The following is a 27,521-nucleotide window of genomic DNA, read 5'->3' as shown; positions in this document are numbered from 1 at the left end:
ACGAACAAAGCTAGTGGAGGTGATGGAATTCCAGTTGAGCTATTCCAAATCCTGAAAGATGAAGCTGTGAAAGTGCTGCACTCAATATGCCAGCAAATTTGGAAAACTCAGCAGTGGCCACAGGACTGGAAAAGGTCCGTTTTCATTCCAGTCCCAAAGAAAGGCAATGCCAAAGAATGCTCAAACTACTGCACAATTGCACTCATCTCACACGCTAGTAAAGTAATGCTCAAAATTCTCCAAGCCAGGCTTCAGCAATATGTAAACCGTGAACTTCCTGATGTTCAAGCTGGTTTTAGAAAAGGCAGAGGAACCAGAGATCAAATTGCCAACATCCACTGGATCATGGAAAAAGCAAGAGAGTTCCAGAAAAACATTCTGTTTCTGCTTTATTGACTATGCCAAAGCCTTTGATTGTGTGGATCACAATAAACTGTGGGAAATTCTGAAAGAGATGGGAATACCAGACCACCTGATCTGCCTCTTGAGAAATTTGTATTTAGGTCAGGAAGCAACAGTTAGAACTGGACATGGAACAACAGACTGGTTCCAAATAGGAAAAGGAGTTCGTCAAGGCTGTATATTGTCACCCTGCTTGTTTAACTTATATGCAGAGTACATCATGAGAAATGCTGGACTGGAAAAACACAAGCTGGAATCAAGATTGCCGGGAGAAATATCAATAACCTCAGATATGCAGATGACACCACCCTTATGGCAGAAAGTGAAGAGGAACTCAAAAGCCTCTTGATGGAGGTGAAAGTGGAGAGTGAAAAAGTTGGCTTAAAGCTCAACATTCAGAAAATGAAGATCATGGCATCCGATCCCATCACTTCATGGGAAGTAGATGGGGAAACAGTGTCAGACTGTATTTTTCTGGGCTCCAAAATCACTGCAGATGGTGACTGCAGCCATGAAATTAAAAGACGCTTACTCCTTGGAAGGAAAGTTATGACCAACCTAGATAGCATATTGAAAAGCAGAGACATTACTTTGCCAACAAAGGTTCGTCTAGTCAAGGAGATGGTTTTTCCTGTGGTCATGTATGGATGTGAGAGTTGGACTGTGAAGAAGGCTGAGCGCCGAAGAATTGATGCTTTTGAAGTGTGGTGTTGGAGAAGACTCTTGAGAGTCCCTTGGACTGCAAGGAGATCCAACCAGTCCATCCTAAAGGAGATCAGTCCTGGGATTTCTTGGAAGGAATGATGCTGAAGCTGAAACTCCAGTACTTTGGCCACCTCATGCGAAGAGTTGACTCCCTGGAAAAGACTCTGATGCTGGGAGGGATTGGGGGCAGGAGGAGAAGGGGACGACAGAGGATGAGATGGCTGGATGGCATCACTGACTCAATGGACATGAGTATGAGTGAACTCTGGGAATTGGTCACGGACAGGGAGGCCTGGCGTGCTGCGATTCATGGGGTCGCAAAGAGTCAGACACGACTGAGCGACTGATCTGATCTGATAATGTATACATACAAAAAATAATATAAAATGAAAAGTAGCATATTACCAGTATTGAACTGATGAAGCCCCTGCTTCCTCCTCTTCTGTGAAACATTCTTCTTTCTACCAGGGCAGTTACTAATCTGGAACTTGTGTGCACTAGTTCTTTGTGTATTTTTACCACAAATGTATTTCACTACTATGTTTTGGATGTTTTTCACAGTATAGAAATAAAATTATACTATTTATATAGATATATAGATAGATGGGTGGGTAGAGAGAGATGCTGTCCATTTTAAGGTATAGGACAAAAATTCATTTTCAGTTCTGTATGGTATACTATTATATGAATATACCACAGTTTCTCTTCCCTTTGTCGTTGCTGGACATGTGAATGGTTGGCATTTGTTTGCACTTAAAGTCTTATAATGAACATTGTATATGTCACAAAGACAAGGATATTTCTAGGATATATCTATAGGTGAGATCACTAGACTGTAGAATATGCATTTGTTTCAGATTATGAGATGACTGTAAATTATTTACAAAATGGTTGTGTTCTAGTTTATACTCCTATCAGCAGAACATATTTCCATAGTCATGTTTTTTATATTTGTATTTGTCTTTTTACACTGAAAGTCTTTTTGATTTTCACAGTGGTTCTGTACAGGTTTATACAATAGATAACACCACTGGAGCCATGCAGCTGTCTCATAAACTAGAATTAACAGCAAAACAGTATCCTGGTGAGTCCTCTTCTTTTTTTTTTTTCCCCTTTCTTAATTACAGATAATATGTGTAGTGAGTTTTGATTTGAATTAGATGATGGATGCCAAAGGCCAAGTATTATTAAAACATGTAACAACAATTCTCTCTGACTCAAGGATTTCTACTAGAGTCTCCTGGGAGACCTTTTTTATCTTCCATTCAGTTTTCTTTATCCTCACTTAGTTGTAGCCTCTATGTTGCTTGTCTGGGCTTTGCTTTAGACTCTTTCCTAATTTCATTGCCTCTGTTATTTTATGCCTTCATTTCCATTTAGTCATTCAACAAGTAATTATTGAGTACCTACTATAGGCCAGACATTGTTCTAAATGCTGGTACACAGTAGTGAACAAAACAAAAAGTCTCTCTTGGAACTCCCTTTGTGACTCTTAGGTGAATTCTGTCCACTGGAGTAAGTATAAAATCTGTTATTATTGGAAATGTTTGACTGAAACTAACAGAAAACCCAACTTACTATCCCTTAAACAAATAGTATTTATTCTCTATAATGGCAAGAAATCCAAAGGTAAGCTTCTACTGGCATTCATTTGGCCTTTTCTTTCATGATCACAGGTTAATTTCTAAGGCCCAACTGTTACTTCTTGAGTCAAGAACAAAGGAGGAAAGAAAGCATATGTATGTTTTCTGATCAGGAAAGCAGAAACTAGATTGAAATGAGTTTTTGCTGAGAGGATATCTGTTTGTTTCTTCCAGTCATCTGGGAAAACTACATTAGTCTTGAAGCCTTTGCATTATATTCTCTGTTTGAGATTTTTTTCATTTTTGAATCCTACAAGTTATACAGATTTTAGATGAGCCTGAGGACTGGCTTGTGGTTGCAGATTCTCAGGGGAGCTTCTTTATTTTCCATTCAACACCATGGGCAAAAACAGGAAAGTACTTCTTGCTGTTTTTTTCACCTTCTATGTGGTAGAGTTTATTTCTCACTCTCCCTTGAATATGACATTGTATTCTCAGCATTACATGGGTATCTTCTATTCCCCGTCTTGACCAAGCTCTGAGTTTTATCTTCTGTTCCTCGTATGTTGAGAGTCATCATAGGTGAAAGTCAGGTCTCTAGGTTTTGGCAGAAAAATTCAGGGCAACAGCAGTTTGTACACTCACTTACCTCCCAGTGTTTTTTAATATTTTGAAATATTTAAGTATTCTGTTTAACATTTTACTTGTTGCAGTGTGGAGAGTCATTCCAGCTATCAAATTTGCTATATTGCCAGAAATAGAAATTAGTTCCTTAAGTTTTTATCACTCTTATTGCATAGCTTTTAAAGGTTGCTTTTTTTTTCTTATTTCCTAAAGAATTTTTGCTGCAGCTGGCAAGAACAGGGTGTTGTGTATTTTGATTGTGTTTTCTAACCCTTTTATCTGTTTCTTTTTTATCCATACTGTTGATGTGATGTCCAGTGCGATAACCACATATGGTCATTTAAATGAAACTAAAAGAAAATCAAAATGTTTCTTAGTTGCCTCAGTCAGTTTAGTCACTCAGTCAGTTTAGTCGCTCAGTCGCGTCTGACTCTTTGCGACCCCGTGGACTGCAGCACGCCAGGCTTCCCAGTCCATCACAACTTTCCGGAGATTGCTCAAGTTCATATCCATTGAGTTGGCAGTGCCATCCAGCCATCTCATCTTCCATCTTCCCCTTCTCCTCCTGCCTTCACTCTTTCCCAACATCAGGGTCTTTACCAATAAATCATTTCTTCACATCAGGTGGCCCAAATATTGGAGCTTCAGCATCAGTCCTTCCAATGATATTCAGGACTGATTTCCTTTAGGATTGACTGGTTTGGTCTCCTTGCAGTCCAAGGGACTCTCAAGAAAAACATCAATTCTTCAGCGCTCACGTTTCTTTATGGTCCAACTCTCACATCCATACATGATCACTGGAATAACCATAGCTTTGACTAGACAGACCTTTGTCATCGAAGTAGTGTTTCTGCTTTTTAATATGCTGTCTAGGTTGGTCATAGCTTTTCTTCCAAGGAGCAATCGTCCTTTAATTTCATGGCTGCAGTCACCATCTGCAAAGATTTTGGAGCCCAAGACAATGAAGTCTGTCACTATTTCCAGTTTCCCATCTATTTGCCATGAAGTGATGTGACTGGATACCATGATCTTCATTTTTTGAATGTTGAGTTTTAAGCCAGCTTTTTCACTCTCCTCTTTCACTTTCATCAAGAAGCTCTTTAGTTCCTCTTCATTTTCTGCCATGAGGATGGTGTCATCTGCATATCTGAGGTTATTCTGTTTCTCCCAGCAGTGTTGATTTCAGCTTGTGCCTCATCCAGCCCAGCATCTCGCATGATTTTCTTCATATAAGTTAAATAAGTAGGGTGGCAATATGCAGCCTATATGTACTTCTTTCTCAATTTGGAACCAGTCCATTGTTCCATGGCTGGTTCTAACAGTTGCTTCTTGACCTGCATACAGATTTCTCAGGAGGCAGGTAAGGTGGTCTGGTATTCCCATCTCTAAGAATTTTCCACAGTTTGTTGTGATCCATACAGACAAAGGCTTTAGTCAGTAAAGCAGAAGTATATGTTTTTCTGGAACTTTCTTGTATTTCTGTGATCAATGGATATTGGCAGTTTGATTTTTGGTTCCTCTGCCTTTTTGAAATCCAGCTTGAACATCTGGATGTTCTTGGTTCACATACTATTGAAGCCTCACTGGGCGAATTTTGAGCATTACTTTGCTAGCCTGTGAGATGAGTGCAATTATACAGTAGTTTGGCATTGCCTTTCTTGGGATTGGAATGAACACTGACCTTTTCCTGTCCTGTGGCCACAGCTGAGTTTTCCAGATATGCTGGCATGTTGAGTGCAGCACTTTAAAAGCATCACTGTTTAGGATTTGAACTAGCTCAATTGGAATTCCATCACCTTCACTAGCTTTGTTCATAGTGATGCTTCCTAAGGCCTACTTGACTTCACATTCCAGGATGTCTGGTTCTAGGTGAGTGATCACATCATCTTGATTATCTGGGTCATGAAGATCTTTTGTGTATTGTTGCCACCTCTTCTTAGTATCTTCTGCTTCTGTTAGGTCAATACCATTTCTGTCCTTTATTGTGCCCATCATTGCATGAAATGTTCCTGTGGTATCTCTAATTTTCTTGAAGAAATCTCTAGTCTTTCCCATTCTATTGTTTTCCTCTTTCTTTGCATTGATCACTGAGGAAGGCTTTCTTATCTCTCATTGCTATTTTTTTGAACTCTGCATTCAGATGGTTATATCTGTCCTTTTCTCCTTTGCCTTTTGCTTCTCTTCTTTTCACAGCTATCTGTAAGACCTCCTCAGAGAGCCATTTTGCCTTTTTGCATTTCTTTTTCTTGGGGATGGTCTTGATCACTGCCTCCTGTACAATGTTTGAACCTCCATCCATAGTTCTTCAGGCACTCCGTCTGTCAGATCTAATCCCTTGAATCTATTTGTCACTGCCACTGTATAATCGTAAGGGATTTGATTTAGGGATTCATTTAAACCTGAATGACTTAGTGGTTTTTATTACTTTCTTCAATAAGGAGTTCATGATCTGAGCTACAGTCAGCTCCCCATCTTGTTTTTGCTTAGCTTCTCCATCTTTGGCTGCGAAGAATATAATCAGTCTGTTTTTGGTATTGGCCTTCTGGTGATGTCCATGTGTAGAGTTATCTCTTGTGTTGTTGGAAGAAGGTGTGTGCTGTGACCAGCGTGTTCTCTTGACAAAACTCTGTTAGCCTTTGCCCTGCTTCATTCTGTACTCCAAGGTCAAACTTGCCTGTTACTCCAGGTTATCTCTTGACTTCCTACTTTTGCACTCCAGTCTCCTATGATGAAAAGGACATCTTTTATTTTTTTGGTGTTAGTTCTAAAAGCTCTTGTAGGTCATCATAGAACCATTCAGCTTCACCTTCTTTGGGATTAGTGATTTGGGGGCATAGATTTGGATTACTATGAAATCTCAGTTGCCTCTTTACACCTAAATGTTAAATAGCCTGATGCAGCTTAGTGGCTGTCTGTTAGACCAAGCAAATATAGAATATTTACATCATTTCAGGAAGTTCTGTTGATCCCTTCTGTTGATCGTTTGACAACACTGTACTGAATTTTTCAGGTTGTTTCCTTTTCTCAGGTTCTTGGAATGCCATTTCTCCCTTTAGTTATCTGCTAATTCCTGCTCTTGTGGTCTTTGTTATGGGAGAGGGCTGCCCTTTTGGATTATGTAACTTTTGGCTATACAGCTGCTTAAAATGTTGGGAGACTTGTGTTGTCCTGCCTCTTGAACAGACATAAGCGTCTATGTTTCTTCTGGCTTCACTGGCTGATTTTTACAGGTGGCAGCACATCAGGAATCCTTACATGATCATCAGCTTCCATTCTGATTCTCAGACTCATGTTGCCCTGAAACCCCTTTTTTGTCTTTGTATAAGGACCCCCAACTCCCTAGTCACACCTAGGTCCCATTCCAACCTTCTGTCCCTATATTTCCAACTATTTTTGCCTCATCACTTCCCACTCTTCACACCTGCTGCTGCTAAGTCCCTTCAGTTGTGTCCGACTCTGTGCAACCCCATAGACGGCAGCCCACCAGGCTCCCCCATCCCTGGGATTCTCCAGGCAAGAACACTGGAGTGGGTTGCCATTTCCTTCTCCAATGCAGAAAAGTGAAAAGTGAAAGTCAATATTGAAAGTGAAGTCGCTCAGTCGTACCTGACGCTTAGCGACCCCATGGACTGCAGCCTACCAGGCTCCTCCATCCGTGGGATTTTCCAGGCAAGAGTACTGGAGTGGGGTGCCATTGCCTTCTCTGACTCTTCACACCTAGGCTGCCTTAATTCAAGCACTAACCAGTCTCACTTTTGGTTTTTTTCTTCTGGCTCCTGGAGATCATCCTTTCTGTCTTGCAAATTCAACTGTAACAGCAAGTTTGGGGATTATTTTTTACATTTTTCTCATTATGCAAATTATCACAATCTTAAGTTTACGGTAGGTTACCAGCTAGATAAATTTTTTGTATTCCTGCCACTTGAAAATTAGGTTAACCATCATTACTATTTTATTGTACATCTATGTACCTAGATTTTTTTAACATGTGTACAATGCTTGGAAAATACGTACATATGTGTGTATGTAGATATATATATACAGATATATATGTTTACTTGGGATAATAGGAATACTGTTTATAAGCTAAAACACTAGCAGCTTTTTGTGATAGTAAATACACATCTAAACCTTTTTTTTTTTCCTTGCACATGGAATTGCTTTCGTTTTATAAGCCTTGATTTGAGTTTGTATTTTTTTCTTGGTTTGGATTTAAATTTCTCTCCTAAGTGTATAAAGTATACTAATAAGATATGATGTTGCTTAGACATGTTCCCATTTTTATATACATAAATACCAGTTACTCATATACCTGAATTATGGTGGGAAATGGTAATGTGAGGATTCAAACATAGGCAGAGGGAAAAAGTTTTACTCTGTTAACCAAGCCTGTCTTTTGTAGGCTAATATCTGTATACCACCCCTTTGCAGCAGATATATTTACAACAAAAATTTATTAATGCTGCAGATGTAAAGAACTGTAATTGTAAAGAAGGTCATACAGATCTTGTTGAATTCCTGATGGGAAATGCTGGTATGTTTCATTTAACTCTGCAGTAAAGAAACTTGGATTTTACTATGCAATGAAATTTTCCGCTTTAGTAATTATATATAGGGTTAGAAGACATATTATTAGTTAAAAGAAGATGTAAGCATCTATAGTGCCAAAGCTGGAGTTTACCTACTTAATCCTAACATAAGGTTAAACTTCAATTTGCTTTAATTTGACTCCCTTTGATATTACTGAAAAAACATGGAGATCATGGCAAAATATTTTATATTTTGAAACACCTCATACTTTGTAGAGTACTTTGATATTGTATTGAATTATTCAAGGGAAATATTATTCCCATCTTAGAGAAACTGATTTTCCCAAAGCCAAAGAGTTTTTAAGACCACACAGTTGTATCAATAGTTATTTAAGCTAATAGCAGCAAGAAATGGTTCTGGGTTCTTACGAATCACTTGGGTACAGAGTTTGTTCTGCTTAAATCAGGCCCAGGCTGATGATCATACTAATTTTAAATAGCCCTAAATGAACTGAATTCATCTCACTGAAGCAGACATGCCTTTTTGCTTGTTTCAAGTTGAAGATAGAGGCTGTAAAAAGTACTAAGTATGAAGCAGTCATTTATCCTTAACTCTTCTGTGGTTTCTTAACAGACATTTGGAACAAAACAGGAGCTGTTAAGTTGGTCAGGTGGTCTCCTGACAATAGTGTTGTAATAGTGACCTGGGAATATGGAGGCCTTTCTTTATGGAGTGTATTTGGAGCCCAGCTGATTTGTACACTTGGAGGAGATTTTGCGTGAGTCATTAAAGAAATTTTGGACAAAATAACTCCATTTTCTCTGAGACAATACACACACACACATGCATGCACTTTGTCATACAGCTCACAGTTTGCCTTATTTGACACTTACCCCAAAACAGTTTATAAGGTTCAGAATTAATTTATTCAGAATGTATCAATTCCTCGTACATCCATCCTCTTTCAGTTGATTGTTCATTCAATAAAAATGCATTTGTTTATCGAACCCCTGTTGTATATGTGATAAATGTTTGATTCAAGGCTAAATCACACATGAATCTGTTCAAGTAGCTTATTATCTAATAAGAGCTGTAAACTATATATATAAGTAGCTAGTAGGAAGTGAAAAATTACATTATCTCATTGAGTTAGTATAGGTTCTCTGTGGGTTGACAGAAGTGGGTTAATATCTCTGCCCGTTTCATATACTACGCTGAACTTTAGTTCTGACGTAATGAACACACCTGCCCAAACTGCATGACCCTGTCAAGAAATTATTTAGTACCTGAAAGACTGTATCTCAGTGACATACCTAGGTACATTGACCAGGAGTCTCATATTTCACACAGTATTGGGTATTTCTCTTTCAAAGGAAAAAAATCATTTTAAAAAAAATTAAAGCTAAATGTTGTATGCAATTAGAAGATTCTTTTTAATTTTCTGTTCTGTTTCAGCTATAGGTCAGATGGTACCAAAAAAGATCCCCTTAAAATCAACTCTATGGTAAGTTCTTTCTATAAAATATTGATACAATGTGAAAAACTTGTTTTTTTTCTTCCTGTTTTTCCCTCATACTGACCTAATAAAATTAAAAAAGCTCTTCTCCAAAATGAGAAGAAAGTCTAGGGGGGTATTTTATTTATGCAGAATTGGAGCAGTGCTCTGTTGAGAATCTGCAAGAGGGTGTGAGCAACAAAAGTCACCTGAATCTTTTCAAGGTTCCCACTAGGGTAGCTTTTTGCATAATTTTTTTTTTTTGGTCACTCAGGGGCCAGTCTTACATTGCATATTTTCTTGGTCCCTTTCCTTATTTATTCAAAGGTTTGGTGATGAAGGAGTCCTAAGTTAAATTTAAGTGTAGATATTAACGTCTACACTAAAGCAGAAACTTTAACTGGTTAACGCCCAGATTATTTTATCTTGAACCTCCCTGCTTTTTGCCAGTCCCACCTACATATCCTTAGTGTCAAACCTCAGGGTTGCCAGATCCCAAGGGTGTCCTGTGTGATGCCCTGAGCGGATGAACCAGACCTGCGCCTGGGTTTGTTTTCCCTCAGCTAGTGGCCTAAGGAGCCTGAGATAATCGCCCTCCCATTATTATGTATTATTAGCTATTATTATTACCTATGCTGTTATCCGGGCTTCCCTGGTGGCTCAGATGGTAAAGAATCCGCCTACAAAGTGGGAGACCTGGGTTCTATCCATAGGTCAGGAAGATCCCTTAGAGGAAGGCATGGCAACCCACTCCAGTATTCTCGCCTGGAGAATTCCATAGACAGAAGAGCCTGGCTGGCTACAGTTCATAGAGTCACAAAAAGTCAGACACAACTAACCACACAGCACAGGAGGACATGCTATTATCTGAGTATGAGAAGTTGCAAGGTAAACGGAGTAATGATGCTGCTGATGCTGATAAGGCTCTGAGAACTCTGGAATAGTTGCACTTGTTCTCAAAAGGAAGTCCCACACCGACTTCTTCCACTCCAAAATCAGTTTATGCCCCAGGCACCTCATCATGTGTATGAGTCTTCACTTAAACCCCAAAAGAAAACTTGGACCTTCTTGGAGAAATATCATACGCCATCCCTTATATGAGAAATCTAAAAAGAAATGATACAAATGAACTTATTTACAAAATAAAAACAGACTTACAGACTTTGAGAAGAAACTTATGGTTGCCAGGAGGGAAGGATGGAGAGAAGGGATAGCTAGGGAGTTGGAGATCAACATGTACACACTGTTATATTTGATATGGATAACCAACAAAGTCCTAAGTCCTACTGTACAGCACTCTGCTCAATGTTATATGGCAGTCTAGATGGAAGGGGAATTTGAGAGAGAATGGATGCATGTATACGTGTGCCTGAGTCCTTTGATGTCCACCTGAAACTATCACAACACTGGTAATAAGCTATGCCTGCATGCTCAGAAAAGAAAAAAAAAAAGCTCTTCTAGTCTCATGAGACTCTTCTTAAACAGTTCTTGCTTTAATAAAAGCGTTATCTTTAACAGTCTGTTTTTAACAGGCTATCTAATTTTCAGTGTTTGATTTTTATTTTGTTTTGATGTGTCCAATAAGCCCTGTCGTCTCTGTGAACACAGTGACTGTTCAGATCAGGCGTTTGTTTTTCCAAAACAACCTGCATTTCTTATGTGACTCAGCACCCACTTCCCATAGCCTCCTTTCTTTTAATGTGAAGTGTTCATTGGGTCTTTTTCTGGAGGACATGTACATTATTTGAGCATATTTTAAACTTTTCCGTAGACTTAAAAGAATTGTAGTCCTTGTTGTAATAGTATTTTTACCATCAGTTTTCAACAGCTTCTGTAGAAAGCAGTGAGGTATAACTACCCTTGTCCTTACATAAAAACATTTTCTTACTATAGCCCTCTCCATACCATCTTTGTGAAATTAGTGGCTGTGAGGCTTAGGCTTATCACTACCTTTCTCTCTTGCTCCACAGAGGAAGGCATTTTCTGATCATGGGTTTCTCAAAGAATTTAAACCACCATGGTTGCCTTGAAACCATGGGCTTCCCAACCTTTCATCACCAAGGATCCCATTTGATGGCTCTATACACCTTCATACTTGTAATTTTCAAACACCGTTTCTGTGACTGCCAATCAGTGCTTCTGAATGGTGTGCAACAACTGGTGTTACCAGCCTCACTAAGCTGATATTTTAATCACAAACTAAGAATCTTAGCATTTTAGTTAACTTGTGCAACTGAAACTTCTCATGGGAAAGCAGAACTTCTGAAATTTTGCAACAATTCATGGACCTCTCCTCCCCTCATTAGTATTTTCTTGGCCTTGCAGGTTAGGAATTAATACTCTTCCCATGATTTTTTTTTTAAGTGATTTTAATAATCATGAAATCTAATTATAGAATATTAAAATTGACTGGGCCTGGTTAATTTCTTTGAGCGCTCTCATTTTATAAAGGAAGAAACTTAAACCCTGTGAAACCAAATAGTTTGGCCAAGGTAGTACAACAAAATGGTAGCCAAGCTGCAGTGGAAACCCTAGTCTCATAGTCGCCAGTCCATTGTTCTTTGTTCTGTACAAGATTGTATCTGTTTTGGTGCTTGTTTGTCAAGCTTCAGCTATGTAATGTGGATCTTGTCTTTCTGAGGAAGTTCTTTGTATTTGAGAGGCAGTTAAATTCATAGAGAAGTTGCAGATAGCAGTAGGCATTTCTTAGGATTTCTAGCTAGGATTAGTATGTAGTGTTTTCACTATTCTAGGTGGAGAGCAATGATGGTTTCTACTGGCGATCTAAGATGTAGTAGATGGAGGTATATGATTCTTGTCTGTGGTGTTTGTCATGGTATCTCCAGCCTTCAGAAGTAATTAATAATGCTTATTGTTGGTTATTTAAGAATTTAAATATTTAAAGCCAGGAAAAAATAACAAATTTTCTATTGCTTTGATTTCCCCCCTCTTCTTTTTCTCCCCGACCTCTTTCCCTAAGAGCTGGGGTGCTGAAGGCTATCACCTCTGGGTAATCAGTGGATTTGGTTCTCAAAATACTGAAAATGAGTCTGACTCCAAGAGTATAGTTAAACAGCCTGGTATTCTACTGTTTCAGTTTATCAAGAGTGCACTCACTGTAAACCCTTGTATGGTAAGTTTATTTAATTAAAACTCTGTTTGGTTTTGTTTTTAATGGCTTTGATGTAGAATATCAGACACAGATATGTCCTTATGACACAGATAATATTGCATGTACTCCTAAAATTGGCATATGATCTTCTTTTGTATATTTTCTATGATTATTAGGTTTCTTTTTAATTTATATTAAATAATACCCCCAAATTTTATTTCTGAGCAGGATTAGCTTTTGGAGGGGGTAGGCCGCAGGATCTTAGTTCCCTGACCAGGGGTCAGACCTGCGCCCTCTGCAGTAGATGCACTGAGTTGTAACCACTGGACCACCACGGAAGTCCCATGCTTTTTTTTTTTTTTAAGTAGGATCATAAGCAACTTGAGAAAAAACAGTGTTTACAGATTTACTTGAATAAAATTTAGTGTTAATAACATTTCCCAAAGTGTGTTCCACCAGGCACAATTTGTGAGAAATATAAATAGTAATTACATAGAATAAGAAAATGTTCTGTTGTCTTGTGTGAAATAAAGGAGTTAAAGCTGTAGAAATTTCTTTAGCATAGTAATCTAGTCTTTAATACACTAATGTGCATCGTAAAAGTCCAGGAGTTGGTGTATAAAAAGCAATATTTCCCAAGCTTACTTACCTATGAATTTTTAAGGAAGACCTGCAAGAAAATAAGCCTTAGAATCCTGCTTTGGGAAACACTGCCCCAAATTATAACATAAATTCATGTTTATCAGTCTGAAATAAGATATTAATACGCTATTTATGCATAAGAATAGTATGTGTTACATGATAGAAATGCATATCTTAGTGTCTGCCATCAATGGGTTTTTAAATATATGGTGCAACCAGTTTCTAATTAAAATTTACAACACACTCAGAAAGAATGAAAGTACTGTGGATCTCAGACCTTATTACTGTAGTTGAATAATAAGAAAAACAAGGGTAGAGGATTTCTTCCTCTGGTCCCTCATCCAAAATAATAATATAAAAGCACCCCAAGTTTTATGTCAAGATGATATTTGGACTACAATGGGAACATGAGGGGTCGGGATGCTGATCTATCTAATTTACAAAAAATAGTGAGTGAATAATCTGCCTACATTTGAAAACACAGGCCTTTCACAGAAGTAGAAACTTTTTGTCTAAATGTCTTCAGAGCCTGGCACATCCCTTGGTACTAACCAAGCATTCACCAAGCAGTTATTGAATTGTTTGAACCAGGCTGTAGGCTACTCTTCCTCCTCCCCATGATTTAAAAGATCCTCCAGAATCCAGTTATCCCTGTGTCTAATCCACTCCTTGCCATGTGGGCACATCGGTGAGCATGTACACAAAGTGACCAGACATCTTTTCTTATCATCGTTCATGAGATACTTTATATAAAACTACTTTGTAAACTGTAGACATTGAGTAGTTTTATTCAGTTTTCAGATGGAAAATCTCTCATAGCATTGCCATTTTGAAGTAGTTATGAAAGATACTTCTATAGCAGTTGTAACCCTGGGCATGGGCATGTTTTGGAATCTATATGATAAAACAAACTTTAATAAAGATTATTTTACACTGGGAAGAAATCCTTAAAATGTTGCCTGTTAGTCTTAAATGTAACAGGGTGAGCACTTTTTATGTAGTCTTGTCCTCTGTGAGGAAAATCAATGCTGAAATGTATGGTATATTCCCAGCAATAAAACTAAATTGACATTTTACTTACTTTCCCCCACCTTACTTGTTTTTATTTGCTTTCCTTCCCTCTGCTTCCTTTTCCCTCATCTAGAGTAACCAAGAGCAAGTGTTGCTTCAGGGGGAGGATCGATTGTACTTGAACTGTGGAGAGGCCTCACAGAGCCAGAATCCCAGGAGTTCTTCAGCTCACTCTGATCACAGAACCCGTCGGGAAAAGAGCCCATTTGCAGGTGGTGGTTTAGAGTCTCAGAGTTTAAGCACTTTACTTGGTCATCGGCATTGGCATGTAGTACAGGTAAGTCTTAAGATGCTGTTGACTAGTGACTTAGTCCTTGCTAAGATAGCACCTAAAACAGATTTTTAAGTAATTCATTTGCTGAGGAACTTTCTAACCTTTTTTGACTGTCACGTCTCTCTTCTGCTTTTCTGTGCTCTTGTCCTCTTGTCTTCTCCTTTCTTTCCCCCAGTCCATTAGTAAGTGAATAGTTTGAAAAACTAGAAGTTTATGCTTTGCCCTTTTACTGTGCAGGACTGTCAGCCTTCTTTTGGTATAAATTTAGCTCTAGATTTGCAGAGGCAGAAGTGTGGTAATTTCATGAAAAGTGACACTGTCAATTAGTCCCCTGTCCAGATGATCTTGTAGTCCTAATGGGTACACATTGAGGTTAATTGCCTGACTTTGGACCCAAGTTGAAGACTTGTGATTAGTCTAGAACATTATTGTTAATAATTTTATTATTACTTGGTCTTGCTCCAGATTATTTACTCATTCTGATGTAACTTTCAAATTAGTGGTTTCTTTTAGTAATTCTGATAAATTGACATTTAATATAGAAATTACTTCTGAGTTTTGAAAACAAAATTAATTTGGACAAGTTAGTAAACTGAAGTTTCTTGAAAGAAACTTTCATACATATTTGAGTCCTAAGTGTTTTCTTCCCAGTTTTGTCACCAAAATGTCTTAGATACATCAGAGTCTACTCTTGAGTTAGTTTCTTTTAGTCATTGTCTATTTTCACAATTCTTTGTCTTCTACATTCTATACTTTTACCTAGCTTACTTCACCGCCCATGTTATTTTCAGTTGACTTTGAGTGAAGATAATGAGAGATAGAAGAATGGTCTCTGTGTGAAAAATTAAAGGAAGAATATCTCCTACATTGACATGTGGTATACACTAAAAGAAAATGTATTTAACTTACATTCATAAATTCATAAAATCAAACAATGTGCATACCATTTTATAATTAGTAACAGTTATTAAATAAAACTGCATCAGCTACTTCCTTGACTAAAATTTTCCACTGCTCCCTTCTCTCCTATAGCCATTTCTCTGCTATTTTCATTCCCCCATACTTTGAACTATTCATTCTACACTGACCTAGCATGAATGCCAGTTCTGCCTAGCCAGGTCTGTGTTGCCAGAGAGCCAAGTAGAGCAGAGGATCGAAGAAGGTAGGTCTGGAACTCAAAAATCCATCAGGCAATAACAAAAATGGAATTTCCTTCCAGCTCAAAAATTCAGTGATTCTGTGATTCATAGCCATCTATGAAGTATCCTGTGTTAGAAGCATATAACACTGCTTTTACAACTTCAGACAAATAGGTACTAGCAATATTCTTCTGTCATTCTGTTCTTTAGATATCTAAAGTACTCAGAAAGATAAACTTAACTCTAGCTTTACCTAATGGTTTCCATTTCCTTAAAGCTAATAAAAATAATGCTAGAGTTGTTGTATTCCCCCCAAATTAAGTTATAATGGACTCATAGAATTTTTAGAGCTGGAAGGACCTTAGCAATCATGTAGTCCAACTAGATTTTATACATGAGGAAATTGAAGCTCAGGGAAGTTAGGTGACTTGCCCAAGGTCACACAGCAGAATAGTGGCAGACTTGATCCTTACCATGATACAAATTAAGGGAATAATAGAACCTATCTTAAAACCTAGGTACTAAATGTTGAAGCATATGATATACTGCTGACTTAGATCTATTAATAAAACCTAGCATGTGCCTACTTGGCATTGTTTTTACTTTGAGTTGCCCTAAGCTTTGTTTGCTGGTAATCCAGCCACAAGAGTCAATGCAGTGTTTTGGTGGTGTGTGTTTGGTAGTGTGGTTTTACAGTGTCTATATAATGTTAATACTTTACCTTCCAGACATTTTAGCCTTTAGTAAGTATTCCCTGAAGAAACATGGGTGCCTGTTTAATTCCGCCTTCAGCACATACTCTTGTCCAGGAGAGTGCCTGCATCCTCCATCAAAGTGGCTTTGTTTGTGTGATTAGTACTTTGTATGCTTCTTGTACAGCTTAGAGTTCATCAGATGAGCTCAACTAATCCTGCTTGCTCTGTCTGTTCCCCATCTAGACTACTAGGTTTTTTGTTTGTTTGTTTAAGCTTTCTACCTTATACTCATTAGTTTCCTGGTCAGAAGATTCTATGTTAATTATGTTTTCTCCTTTAACAAAAATAACACAGATGCATACTTGTCAGAAGCAGGGTCATGTATCAGGCACTTTGTTAAGTCAACAAAGAGGATTGTAAAGGCTATTTAATTTATAAATGATTTGCTCTCATTCCTACAATGTGAATCAAATGTTCCGGGTATTTGGCACAGATCAGATCTCCTAGGATGATGGTTTTCACAATCTCACCAGATACAGACAGAAGTAAATCTGAGGAGGAGACAGGGTTTTAGCAGAATGACTTTAAAGGGAAAAAGGTAGATGTAGGTTCTACAAGAGATGGAAAAATCCTAAGATGTTAAGAGTAGAGATTCTGTAGCTTAGCACTGGGTTTCCCAGTAGTGTGACATGACTTTTTATGCACTGAGTATGCAGTCCTGACCTGAGTTTCTTCATCATCCATTAGCCACCTCTTTTCTTAGTTTTGCCATTTTCTGTTCTCAGTATTAGGGGTGGAACTCAAAGTTCAGGTAATATGTAGATCTCCTAGGGAAAATAAAAGTTTTTGTTCTTATTTCATAGCATCTTTAAGACATAAAACTGTATAAATAAAGCTTCAATGTAAGTTTTGAAAGCAAACCATTTACCATTTGTGGCATCTCATACACTTTTGGAGGATAGAAGAATAAATTGTTTTCTCTTAGAGATATTCATCAGAATGTGATCAAATGATAAGATTTAACCGTGGTTCCTATGATTGGAAACTCTTCGTGTTGGAATCCATTTTGGCTGTGAGATTTCACTTCCCACTTTACACACTCACACATTTCATAAATACTAAGAAATACCAAGGTTTGGGGGAAGTAGGGGCATTTTTGGTTTTTTGGTTGCTTGTTTTTTTCAGTGTCTTGGGTGCTAGCTCAGTTATACTCCAGGAACATCCTTCTTCAAGTGACTATTTTTATTTTCTTCATTCAAAAAAAGAATTTCACTTATATCCCCCTACAAAACTACTTTCAGATTTTACTTTGCCACCTGATCGTTACCTCAGATTACCATTATTCTGCACTAATTTCACCCATCATAATGAATTTTACTAGTTGGCCTGAATGGTACAGCATATCTGTTAAGATACAAGTTAAGCATTCTTCAAGTATATCTGTCACTTAATTCTCTAAGGTAGGCATCCACACATAGGCAGTTCTGGGGTTAAGAACTTCCTAATGTACTAAAAGCTATTAATTTATTTAGATTTTAGGTTGACTAACTGGATAATAAGTGAAGTCTAACAAAAATAGTTTTATGAATAAATTTTATCAAGATTAATACAGATGTTTTCAGCAGGTTTTCTGGAGGTTTTTTTTTTTTGCTTGACTTTGGTTTCATCTTCACATTACACAAAGAAGCTTATTGGATTTGATTGCATTTACTTGGCTTTTTCATTTGGCTCTCCTTTTTTAAATATGTAATAATTTTTCTTTGAGTAAAAGGAAAATAAATGAATTGAAGGTTCAGTAGTTATTCCAGGAACAGAAGATTTTTCCTTTGTTCTGTTGTTCTGTTAATTTTCACCCTTCATTCACCATGTGCTCATGAAACTATTTAATCAGCAGACTGAGAGAGAGGTCACAGTCTCAATAAAGCTAGACTTGGCTTAATTTGCATTGATATCTCACAGAGGATTTTTTAAGTTTAAAATTCTCATTAGAGTAATAAAATGATACCATGTACAAAAATGAGACAGACAGCATGGAAAGATACATCTATTGCTGATGTTGCAGATGAAGAGTTCATATCTGTAATATATTAAAAGTCTTGCAGGTGAATAAATAGCCGTGACTTATGCACACTTTTATGTGTACATGGCTGTTTAGAGACAGAATAAAAACTAATCAGTTGTTTCCCCTGAGCAGTGATGTAAGAGAAGAATTTCAGTTTGTACTTTGTGTACTTTTATATTGTTTAAAATTTATAAGCATGCATTGCTTTTTTAATCAGAAAAATATAAAAATAAGAAAGTACTATTTAAAAAAAAAAAAACAAACTCTTGCTGAGGCTCTGATTTTATTAGATAAGATTTTAGGGATGGTTCATATCAGCAAAACCAGACTGTTCATCTACACAGTTCTTGGCTACCATTGTAGATGCTTCTCTAAATATCTTTTGTCATTCTGTTATTGATTGAGTGTTTAATATTTAAAACAAACAAACAAAAACAGTATAGAGAAAAAAGAGGAAAGCCTGATGTCTAGAAATACATAATGAAATGGATAAGACAGGCGATATGCAATATTGGCTGCTAGTAATACTCAATTATTTGGGAGCACTTTAAACATTACAGGAAAATTAATCTCATATTATGATGCTAATGCTTTACATTTAAATATAGTAAACATTTCAAAAGTCTTACAAACTGATATATTATTTCCTAGATTTCCAGCACCTATCTAGAGAGCAATTGGCCTATACGGGTGAGTTATTTGTTACTTGGTTGGTGTTAACTTTCATTGAATGGCATGTGCTGCAAGAGGTATTCTGGGGATTGAGCCTTTCAGTGGGTGCATTGATAAAAGTTTCAATACTTGATTCCTTGTACATTGTTAGTGTAAATCTATAATTTTGTTAAATATAATTTAAATATGATTTTTGAATTTAGCATTTTACATTTAATTCACTTCGCAAATGTTTATTAATAGTCTGCCATCCTGACATAATCCTTAGTTCTTTATGTCTAAATAAAAAATTCAAGGAAGAGATCTTAATTTTTTTTAATTCAGTTTTCAGCTATTGATAAGCTTGGCCAGAATATTGCTGTTGTTGGCAAGTTTGGTTTTGCACATTACTCTTTACTCACCAAAAAATGGAAGCTTTTTGGAAACATTACCCAGGTTAGTCTTTGAGATTAAAAACCTATTTGTCAAAGTGTGGGAGAACTACAATATGAATTAAGTATAGAGTAAACCACTGTTTACTTACTAAAAAGTAAAATCAAAACATTACAAAATGACTAAATTATGTCCAAGGGTCAGTTCTGATAAGGTACTTGGTATTTGATAATGGATTTTGTATTGAGATAGTTGTTCAGTCACTAAATTGTGTCCAAGTCTTTGCAACCCCTTGGACTGCAGCATGCCAGGCCTCCCTGTCCCTTACCATCACCTGGAGTTGCCCAAGTTCATGTCTGTTGAGATAGTTAATTTTTAATTCTTGTTAATCAGATGCTAATCCTGTAATTGAGAATTTACTCTTCCATTTCAGGTAGAGTTCATCAGATATGATTGGAATAAATCTCCACAAAATTTGAGGTCATTCCCTGCTTGTCTGTGTACAATATAAACATCTGGGTAGCGTACAAACATGCGTTTGGGTTTTGCAAGAATCAAATAGGAGGAAAAGAAAAGGAAGTTGACATTTACGAGGTGCCTACTGGAGAAGGCAATGGCACCCCACTCAAGTACTCCTGCCTGGAAAATCCCACGGACAGAGGAGCCTGGTGGGCTGCATGCAGTCCATGGGGTTGCTAAGAGTCAGACATGACTGAGCGACTTCACTTTACCTTCTCACTTCCATGCATCGGAGAAGGAAATGGCAACCCACTCCAGTGTTCTTGCCTGGAGAATCCCAGGGACAGGAGAGCCTGGTGGGCTGCCGTCTATGCGGTCACACAGAGTTGGACACGACTGAAGTGACTTAGCAGCAGCAGCAGGTGCCTACTATGTACCAGGCACTTTTCATGTATCTCACTGATCTTAATAACAACCCAGTGAGGGCACTACTATTACCATTTTATATAGGATTCAGAGTCAGGCAGCTGATAAATGATAAAGCCAGAATGTAAACCAAGATGTACTGAATGTGGAATAATGATGCTACATGGTTCCCAGTTACTTTCAATGATGTATTTTCTGCCTTACAGAAATACACATTTTTTTTTTCAAAAATAGGATCTGAATCATTATTAATAAAGGCCCTCAAGTAACACTTAATGTTGTGGGGCGGGAGGAATAGAGAGTAGAGCAGAAATAATTAGAGCTTTCATTGTCTGATTAGGAATATTTTACAAATGTATTACTGTCAGGAATAAATGTAAATGTTTTTTATTTTTTTTAAGGAGCAGAATATGATTGTGACAGGTGGCTTAGCCTGGTGGAATGATTTTATTGTCCTTGCATGTTATAACATAAGTGATCGTCAAGAAGAGGTATGTTTTTGTTCTCTCAGAAGTAATAAATTTTTATATTTTAAAGATATTAAGCATTATTTAAGGACTTTGCAGATGGCTCAGACAGTAAATAATCTGCCTGCCAAAGATCCCCTGGAGAAGAAATTGACAACCCACTCCAATACTCTTACCTGGAAATCGCATGGACAGAGGCAGGCTACAGTCCGTGGGGTCACAAAGAGTTAGACACAACTGAGTGACTAACAATTTTCACTTTCACAGCATTGTTTGATCTGTATAAAAATAACCTACTGAAAATGAATGAGACATTTTCCTTTTAATCAAAAATTCCACGTTTTTAGCTAATGGGATTTTCAAGTTACTGTTTTAAAAAAAATTAAAGGAATAATCAGGACTTCTGTGATTGCTTTTTCTAATGATTTTAGCCATTCTCTGTTATAAAATTTGTAACTAATAAAAAATAGTTAAAAGTTGAAAAGTTTATAAGAATGTCTGTCCTTAGAGATATATTGATTGGTTGATTGATATATTTATTTTTTGAGAAACTACATTTCCTGATGTCATGTCTAAATATGCAGGTCTAAAAGGAGTATCTCATAATAGTACATCACAGTTTTGATCACTCATCTTTTAGTTATTTGTAGAATGTGCCTACTTTGTCAAAATAGAAACATCCACTTATTATTAATGCTCAAATTAGTCTTTAGCTCCTCTTATTTAAAAAAAAGTAGATGAAAAAATGGTATGTCTAAAGTATTTAGTCATCCATGGTAGGTATCTTCTTTTTACAGTTGTCTTTATTTCTATTTTCTACAGCTCAGAGTGTATTTGCGAACCTCAAATCTGGACAATGCTTTTGCTCATGTCACCAAAACACAAGCAGAAACATTACTGCTTAGTGTCTTCCGGGACATGGTAATAGTTTTTAGAGCAGACTGTTCAATATGCCTTTATAGTATTGAAAGAAAATCTGATGGGTAAGTGTATAAAATATACAGTCATTTTTTGCTCTTATTTATCATGCTTCCTCTGTAGTTTTATTTCTCAAAACAGTTATTTTAATTTTATATTTGATTTCCTTTGTTTTAAGAGTTTTGTAAAGCAAGGAATTTTAATTAGTGATCTTTGTATGATAGTTATTTTTTAGCTACCAAAGGAAATAAACTATAAAGCTTTACCAATTTTTTTTCAGCTAATCTTACTGGATTCATTTGAAAAAACAAGCTGGTTTGGGATGGGGTAAAATTTTAAATATTAATTTTTTTTTACACATCTTGATAACAAGTTGTTACTAATTTTCCTAGTGTTCTAGAAACTTGGGGAAATTTATAGTATTTCTATAGCTTTAGGGGTTTAGGAAGCATGACCTTAGCAGACTCTTGCACATTTTCACTGGCCTAGCTGGCTGTAGTCTAGAAAAGGAAAAACAGACAGTTGTCTTGCTGTTTTCTTGCCTATATTCTTCTTGGTGTCTGGCTGACTTGCAGCATTTAGACCACACTTCTTGAGTTTTATTTTGTTCTCAGATGGCTTTTGTTTCTTTTTATAAAAAAGCTATGAAGTGCGTGTTTGCTGAAGTAGCTTAGTAATTGAGGATATCTTTTATAAAGATAAAAATTAACAGATCACCTTAGAACCCTGGAGAAGGCAATGGCAACCCACTCCAGTACTCTTGCCTGGAAAATCCCATGGATGGAGGAGCCTGGAGGGCTGCCATCCATGGGGTCGGTGAGGGTCGGACACTACTGAGCGACTTCACTTTCACTTTTCACTTTCATGCATTGGAGAAGGAAATGGCAACCCACTCCAGTGTTCTTGCCTGGAGAATCCCAGGGATGGGGGAGCCTGGTGGGCTGCCTTCTATGGGTTTCACAGAGTTGGACACAACTGAAGTGACTTAGCAGTAGCAGTTATATAGAACCCATTTCCTTCGTCAGCCAACTATTTCTCAGCTGACTAAGCTATTCCTATAAGCTTCTTCCCAATTTCTTTTTTACTTTTTATATATTACTCCCTTCTTTCCCTCCCTTCATCTCCATTTGTGTTCTTGGGTGCCACAGCCTTGTCATTCTGCTGTTTAAAGGATACTTGGAGAGGTGGAAATGGTAGGTAGAAAGTATTTGCTGCTGCTAAGTCGCTTCAGTTGTGTCCGACTCTGTGCAACCCCATAGACGATAGCCCACCAGGCTCCCCCATCCCTGGGATTCTCCAGGCAAGAACACTGGAGTGGGTTGCCATTTCCTTCTCCAATGCATGAAAGTAAGAAGTGAAAGTGAAGTCACTCAGTCGTGTCTGACTCTTAGCGACCCCATGGACTGCAGCCCACCAGGCTCCTCCATCCATGGGATTTTCCAGGCAGGAGTACTGGAGTGGGGTGCCATTGCCTTCTGGGGCCCCTATAAACATAAACTCTCAAACTATTTGTAGTGGAAATGGGGGAAAAAAAAACTCATTAGAATTGTTGAGATGTATGGTTTCTTTCTCTCTTACAGTCCAAATGCTGCTGGTATTCAGGTTCTTCAGGAAGTGTCCATGTCACGCTACATTCCTCACCCTTTCCTAGTGGTATCTGTCACTCTGACATCAGTGAGTACAGAGAATGGAATCACCTTGAAAATGCCACAGCAGGTACCATTCTGTTATCAGAGCTCTTTAGAGTTTTCGGGTCTTTGTGTTTTAATTTGGTATTAGGAACTATTTGCTTGTTCAGAAAATACATACTAAATATATAGAATTTGCCTTGTGTGAAGATGCTGGGTTACAGTGCCAACTAAACAAACATGGTTTTTGCTAATACTGGAAAGAAAGAATTACATAGATAATTAATATAAATGTAATGTGTATACCAAAAAGTAATACAGGTTACTGTGTATACCAAAAAGTGATACAGTGTTAAAACATTATACTGTGTATAAAAGTTATACTGTGTAACAAAAGCCTTAGAGTAGTCTAAGCAATCACAGATGGTTTCTCTATCATTTAAATTGAAACCTGAAGAATAAGTGGTGGTTATCTAAGTAAAAAGAAATTTCAGTCAGAGGGAACAGTTCAAAGGCCTGTAGATAAGAGAGAACACGACACATTCAGGGAATTAGAAGAAATTTCACAGTGACTGGAACAGAGTATGACAGTCTTATTGATACTAAGGACTTTGTCTTAAAGTCTAAAGTGTTTTAAGCTAGATATTATTAGATCTAAGCTTTGTAATACTAGAGAAAACATTACAAAGGAAGAAAATGAACCAGAGTTGGACAAAACTAGATGAAGGGAGAGCAGCTAAGAGTCCATTGCAGTGATCTAGGTGAATGGTGTCTGTGGCCCAAACTTGGGTAGTGAAAAGAAGATAGAAAGAAGTAGAAGGAATATGACATATAGAGGACTCCATGATTAGTTAATTATGAGCAAAGAGAAGGGATACTCCCATAGCTTCTGGTTAAAGTAACTGTGTAGGTAGCGTTGCCACCAGGATCCAGGTTGCATAACTTATGTTTCCAAACTTCATGTCAATGTGGAACCCATCTTCAAAGAAAAGTTCTGTGTGGATTTACTTGTCATCCCTGTCTGTATAGTCTTTTAAAACTTCCTATGGCATCACTGACTCGATGGACGTGAGTCTGAGTGAACTCCGGGAGTTGGTGATGGACAGGGAGGCCTGGCATGCTGTGATTCATGGAGTCGCGAAGAGTCGGACACGACTGAGCGACTGGACTGAACTTAACTGATTAAGGCACTTCCACTGAGTGCCTTTAAAATACAGGTTCCATTTTCTCTGCAAACTCGTATTTCATGTAACCAGATAGTCCTAGTTAATAAAAAAGGAATGTTTTACAGAAGAACTCTAGCTAAAAGATATGGAAGGAATTTGAGAATTAAGAATCAGTTTTTCAGCCTTTGAAAAAATGAGTGGATTCAGTGACACCAGTTGAAACCAATGAAAGGTTGATGGGAACTTCACAATGAAGGTATCGAGTTGTCATGCCTAAGCCTTACTAGTCAATCTTAGCATCACTAAAAGTAGGAGGACCATGCATGCTTCCTGGGGTGATTCAGCCTGAGGATCACATGAAGAATTACTGCCAAAAGCATTGAGCCTGAACTGAACCAAGCTTCTCGAGTCATTTTCTGTTCATCAGAAATACAGGGATAGAGGTTTAGTTTAATAACATTCTGTAGGAAAACTGCAGGTCATTAATGTGGAGGAAAAAAGAAAAGAGTCTTTTAAATAAGACTTTAGAGCTATAACAACAAAATGCAATTCATAAGGTCATTTGTATCTTGATTCAAATAGGCTACAAAAAGACTGTTAAAACAGTTAGCGATATTGACTGAGAGATGACACTGAGAAATAGTTCTAAATTTTAATTTAATTTAGATGTGATGTTGGTGTTGTAATTATATAATCAAATGTCCCTATATTTGCAAGATGCCTATTTAAATGTATAGGAGTAAAATGGCATGATATCTTCCTTTAAAATACTTTGGCAAAATAAGTATTAATAAAAAGAGAAAAGGGATAGGTGAAACAAACCTTGGTAATTGTCAATGTGAATAATAAGAATAAGATGGGGGGTGTACATTTTATGTACTTTTCATCATGTTTGAAGTCATATTAAAGAAAAAAGCTTCTTGAATATTCTAGATAGAGTAGGCAGTCAGAAGATGAATAACACTGGGTGCCCCATTTTAATTAAGAGGCCCCTTTACAAAGAGGAGATACTTAACTTTGTAAAGAGCAGAATAAGAAGTTGAAAGGTAAGAGGAAATAGATTACATCTTGCACAGAGAGAAGGCCAAGGTTTAAAAAGCAAAGGAAGTCTTGGTTTAACAACAAAAAATCCAGCAATGAGAACTGTTCAACAGTAAGGTGGCCTCCCTCAGGAGACTGGTGAGCTCCTTGTTTCTGATGTTCCAGTGAGAATTACCTACCAGGGATTTTTAGGGTAAGAGATGGTTTGTTGGGTTCCTTCAGATTTAGGACCTTGAGGATACATGTGGTCCCAGCTTTTGTGTATATTCAGTTTCTGAAAAGTTCATCAGAGTTGCTTGAGAGGGCTGTAATGGTCACCTGTTCTTACGTACTGTGATATTATCAGTAAAAAATGTTGACTGCGTGGATAGAGCTGAAGGGAAAAATAGAGAATTTTGTGTGTTTATTTTTTGCTGTGCTGGTTGTTCATTGCTGAGCAGACTTCTCTCTAGTTGCGGCAGGCGGGGACTACTCTAATTGCGGTGCACAGGCTTCTCAGTGCGATGGCTTCTCTTGCTGCAGAGCACTGGCTCTAGGGTGTGTGGGCTTCAGTAGGTGCAGCTCCAAGGTTCTAGAGCACAGGCTCGGTTGCTCTGGGGCATGTGGGATCTTCCCAGACCAGAGATCGAACCCATGTCTCTTGCATTGGCAGGCAAAGTCTTTACCACTGAGTCACCAGGGAAGCCCTTTTTTTTTTTTTAATGAAATAATATAAAATACAGTGGTGAGTGTACTATCTGAAAATGTAAAAGTGGTCATTATGAACATTAACATATTTTAGTAAACTGCAGTGAATGTTCTTCAGGTCTTTGGAAGTGTTTGAGGAGTTTGTCACTGTGGGGGTGTGTGTGTTATTCACTCAGTCATGTCTGACTCTTCATGACCCCGCAGACTATAGCTCATCAGGCTTCTCTGCCCATGGAATTCTCCAGGCAAGAATGCTGGAGTGGATTGCTATTCCTTTCTCTAGGTAATCTTCCCAACCCAGGGATCAAACCTGGGTCTCCTGCATTGCAGGCAGATTCTTACCATCTGGGCTACCAGGGAAGCCCATTTGTCCCTATGCCAGTCTCCAGTCATACTGTTTGATTCTTGGGATTGCATATTCGGTTTCCTCTCCTCTCTAGTTCTTATAATTCTCACACAGCTTTTCAATTCCATTTTTCCTTCTCCTAACTCCAAGTTATTTGCTGTTTCTCATTATTATGGACAGATGTTCAAATTTTTAGTTTATGTGCTAAATTGGGAACAGAAGACTCCTTTCCAAGTAAAATTCTTGAGCTTTCTGACAGTTGCTTACAGATTTTTGTGGGATAATTTTTCAAATTCCTGCATTTTAAATTAACATGCTTATCACCTACCCGGATGATATAAAGCAAAAATGAGTGACAAAGTCTATGAGTATTCAGCACCCTTTGCCATTTTTTTACATACTATCTCTTGTGTCTTAGAGCAGTACAAATGAGCATTCATGTATCTGATTATTTTTTGCAAGGAGAATACATAGGGTGATGGTGGTTTTCCTGACCGAACCCTAAATGATATTGGAGCTTAAATTCATCCAGCCAGCAGGAGTCAAAGCTAGGACACAATCCATGTCATCTTATTTATCATCCTTTCCTTCCTAAAACTCTTTCCTTCTTTGGTTAGCAGCATCATGCTATGTTTCTCTTCTTGCCTTCAAAAGCTTAGCCAGTGGTCCCTTGCTCTGTTGTTGCCACATACTTTGCTTCAGAAAATTCATCTGTTACCTTCAGTTTACCAGCCTTACCATTATAGTTCAATGATTCTGGTATTCATCTCCAGTTTAGTCATCTCTCACAACATTTTTATCTGGAAGTCTTAAGATTCTTTCTAATTTAATGGGCAGTAAAAGGAAACTCTTCAGATTCCCTTTCCTAAGTTATTATCTCCTTCTAACTTCTGTCCATGAAGACCACAACATCTCTAACACCTCACCTAGATTCAGCACCCTGAGATCATCTTTGACTCAGCTTTGTTTTTTTATCCTTCATGTCTAGAATATAAGTAAGCTTTT

At 37.6% G+C, this 27,521-nt stretch overlaps 1 protein-coding gene across 6 annotated transcripts in view; it reads left to right on the top strand.

Annotated features, from left to right (window-relative positions):
• RIC1 (RIC1 homolog, RAB6A GEF complex partner 1) overlaps nt 1-27,521 on the top strand; it is a 144,155-nt gene that overhangs the window by 98,001 nt on the left and 18,633 nt on the right. For all 6 annotated transcript variants that reach the window (XM_027549327.1, XM_027549326.1, XM_027549325.1 and 3 more), the window contains 10 exons: nt 2,103-2,191; nt 8,478-8,622; nt 9,300-9,348; nt 12,320-12,472; nt 14,238-14,441; nt 18,986-19,024; nt 19,331-19,441; nt 20,665-20,754; nt 21,553-21,713; nt 23,229-23,364. In XM_027549327.1, coding sequence (XP_027405128.1) covers nt 2,103-2,191; nt 8,478-8,622; nt 9,300-9,348; nt 12,320-12,472; nt 14,238-14,441; nt 18,986-19,024; nt 19,331-19,441; nt 20,665-20,754; nt 21,553-21,713; nt 23,229-23,364 — 1,177 coding nt within the window. The remainder of the gene's footprint in view (nt 1-2,102; nt 2,192-8,477; nt 8,623-9,299; nt 9,349-12,319; nt 12,473-14,237; nt 14,442-18,985; nt 19,025-19,330; nt 19,442-20,664; nt 20,755-21,552; nt 21,714-23,228; nt 23,365-27,521) is intronic.

Source organism: Bos indicus x Bos taurus, chromosome 8 (assembly GCF_003369695.1).
Source record: "Bos indicus x Bos taurus breed Angus x Brahman F1 hybrid chromosome 8, Bos_hybrid_MaternalHap_v2.0, whole genome shotgun sequence".
NCBI classification, from domain to species: Eukaryota; Metazoa; Chordata; class Mammalia; order Artiodactyla; family Bovidae; genus Bos; species Bos indicus x Bos taurus.
The sequence above is the reverse complement of the archived record's forward strand: the minus strand, read 5'-3'. Positions and strand labels throughout refer to the sequence as shown.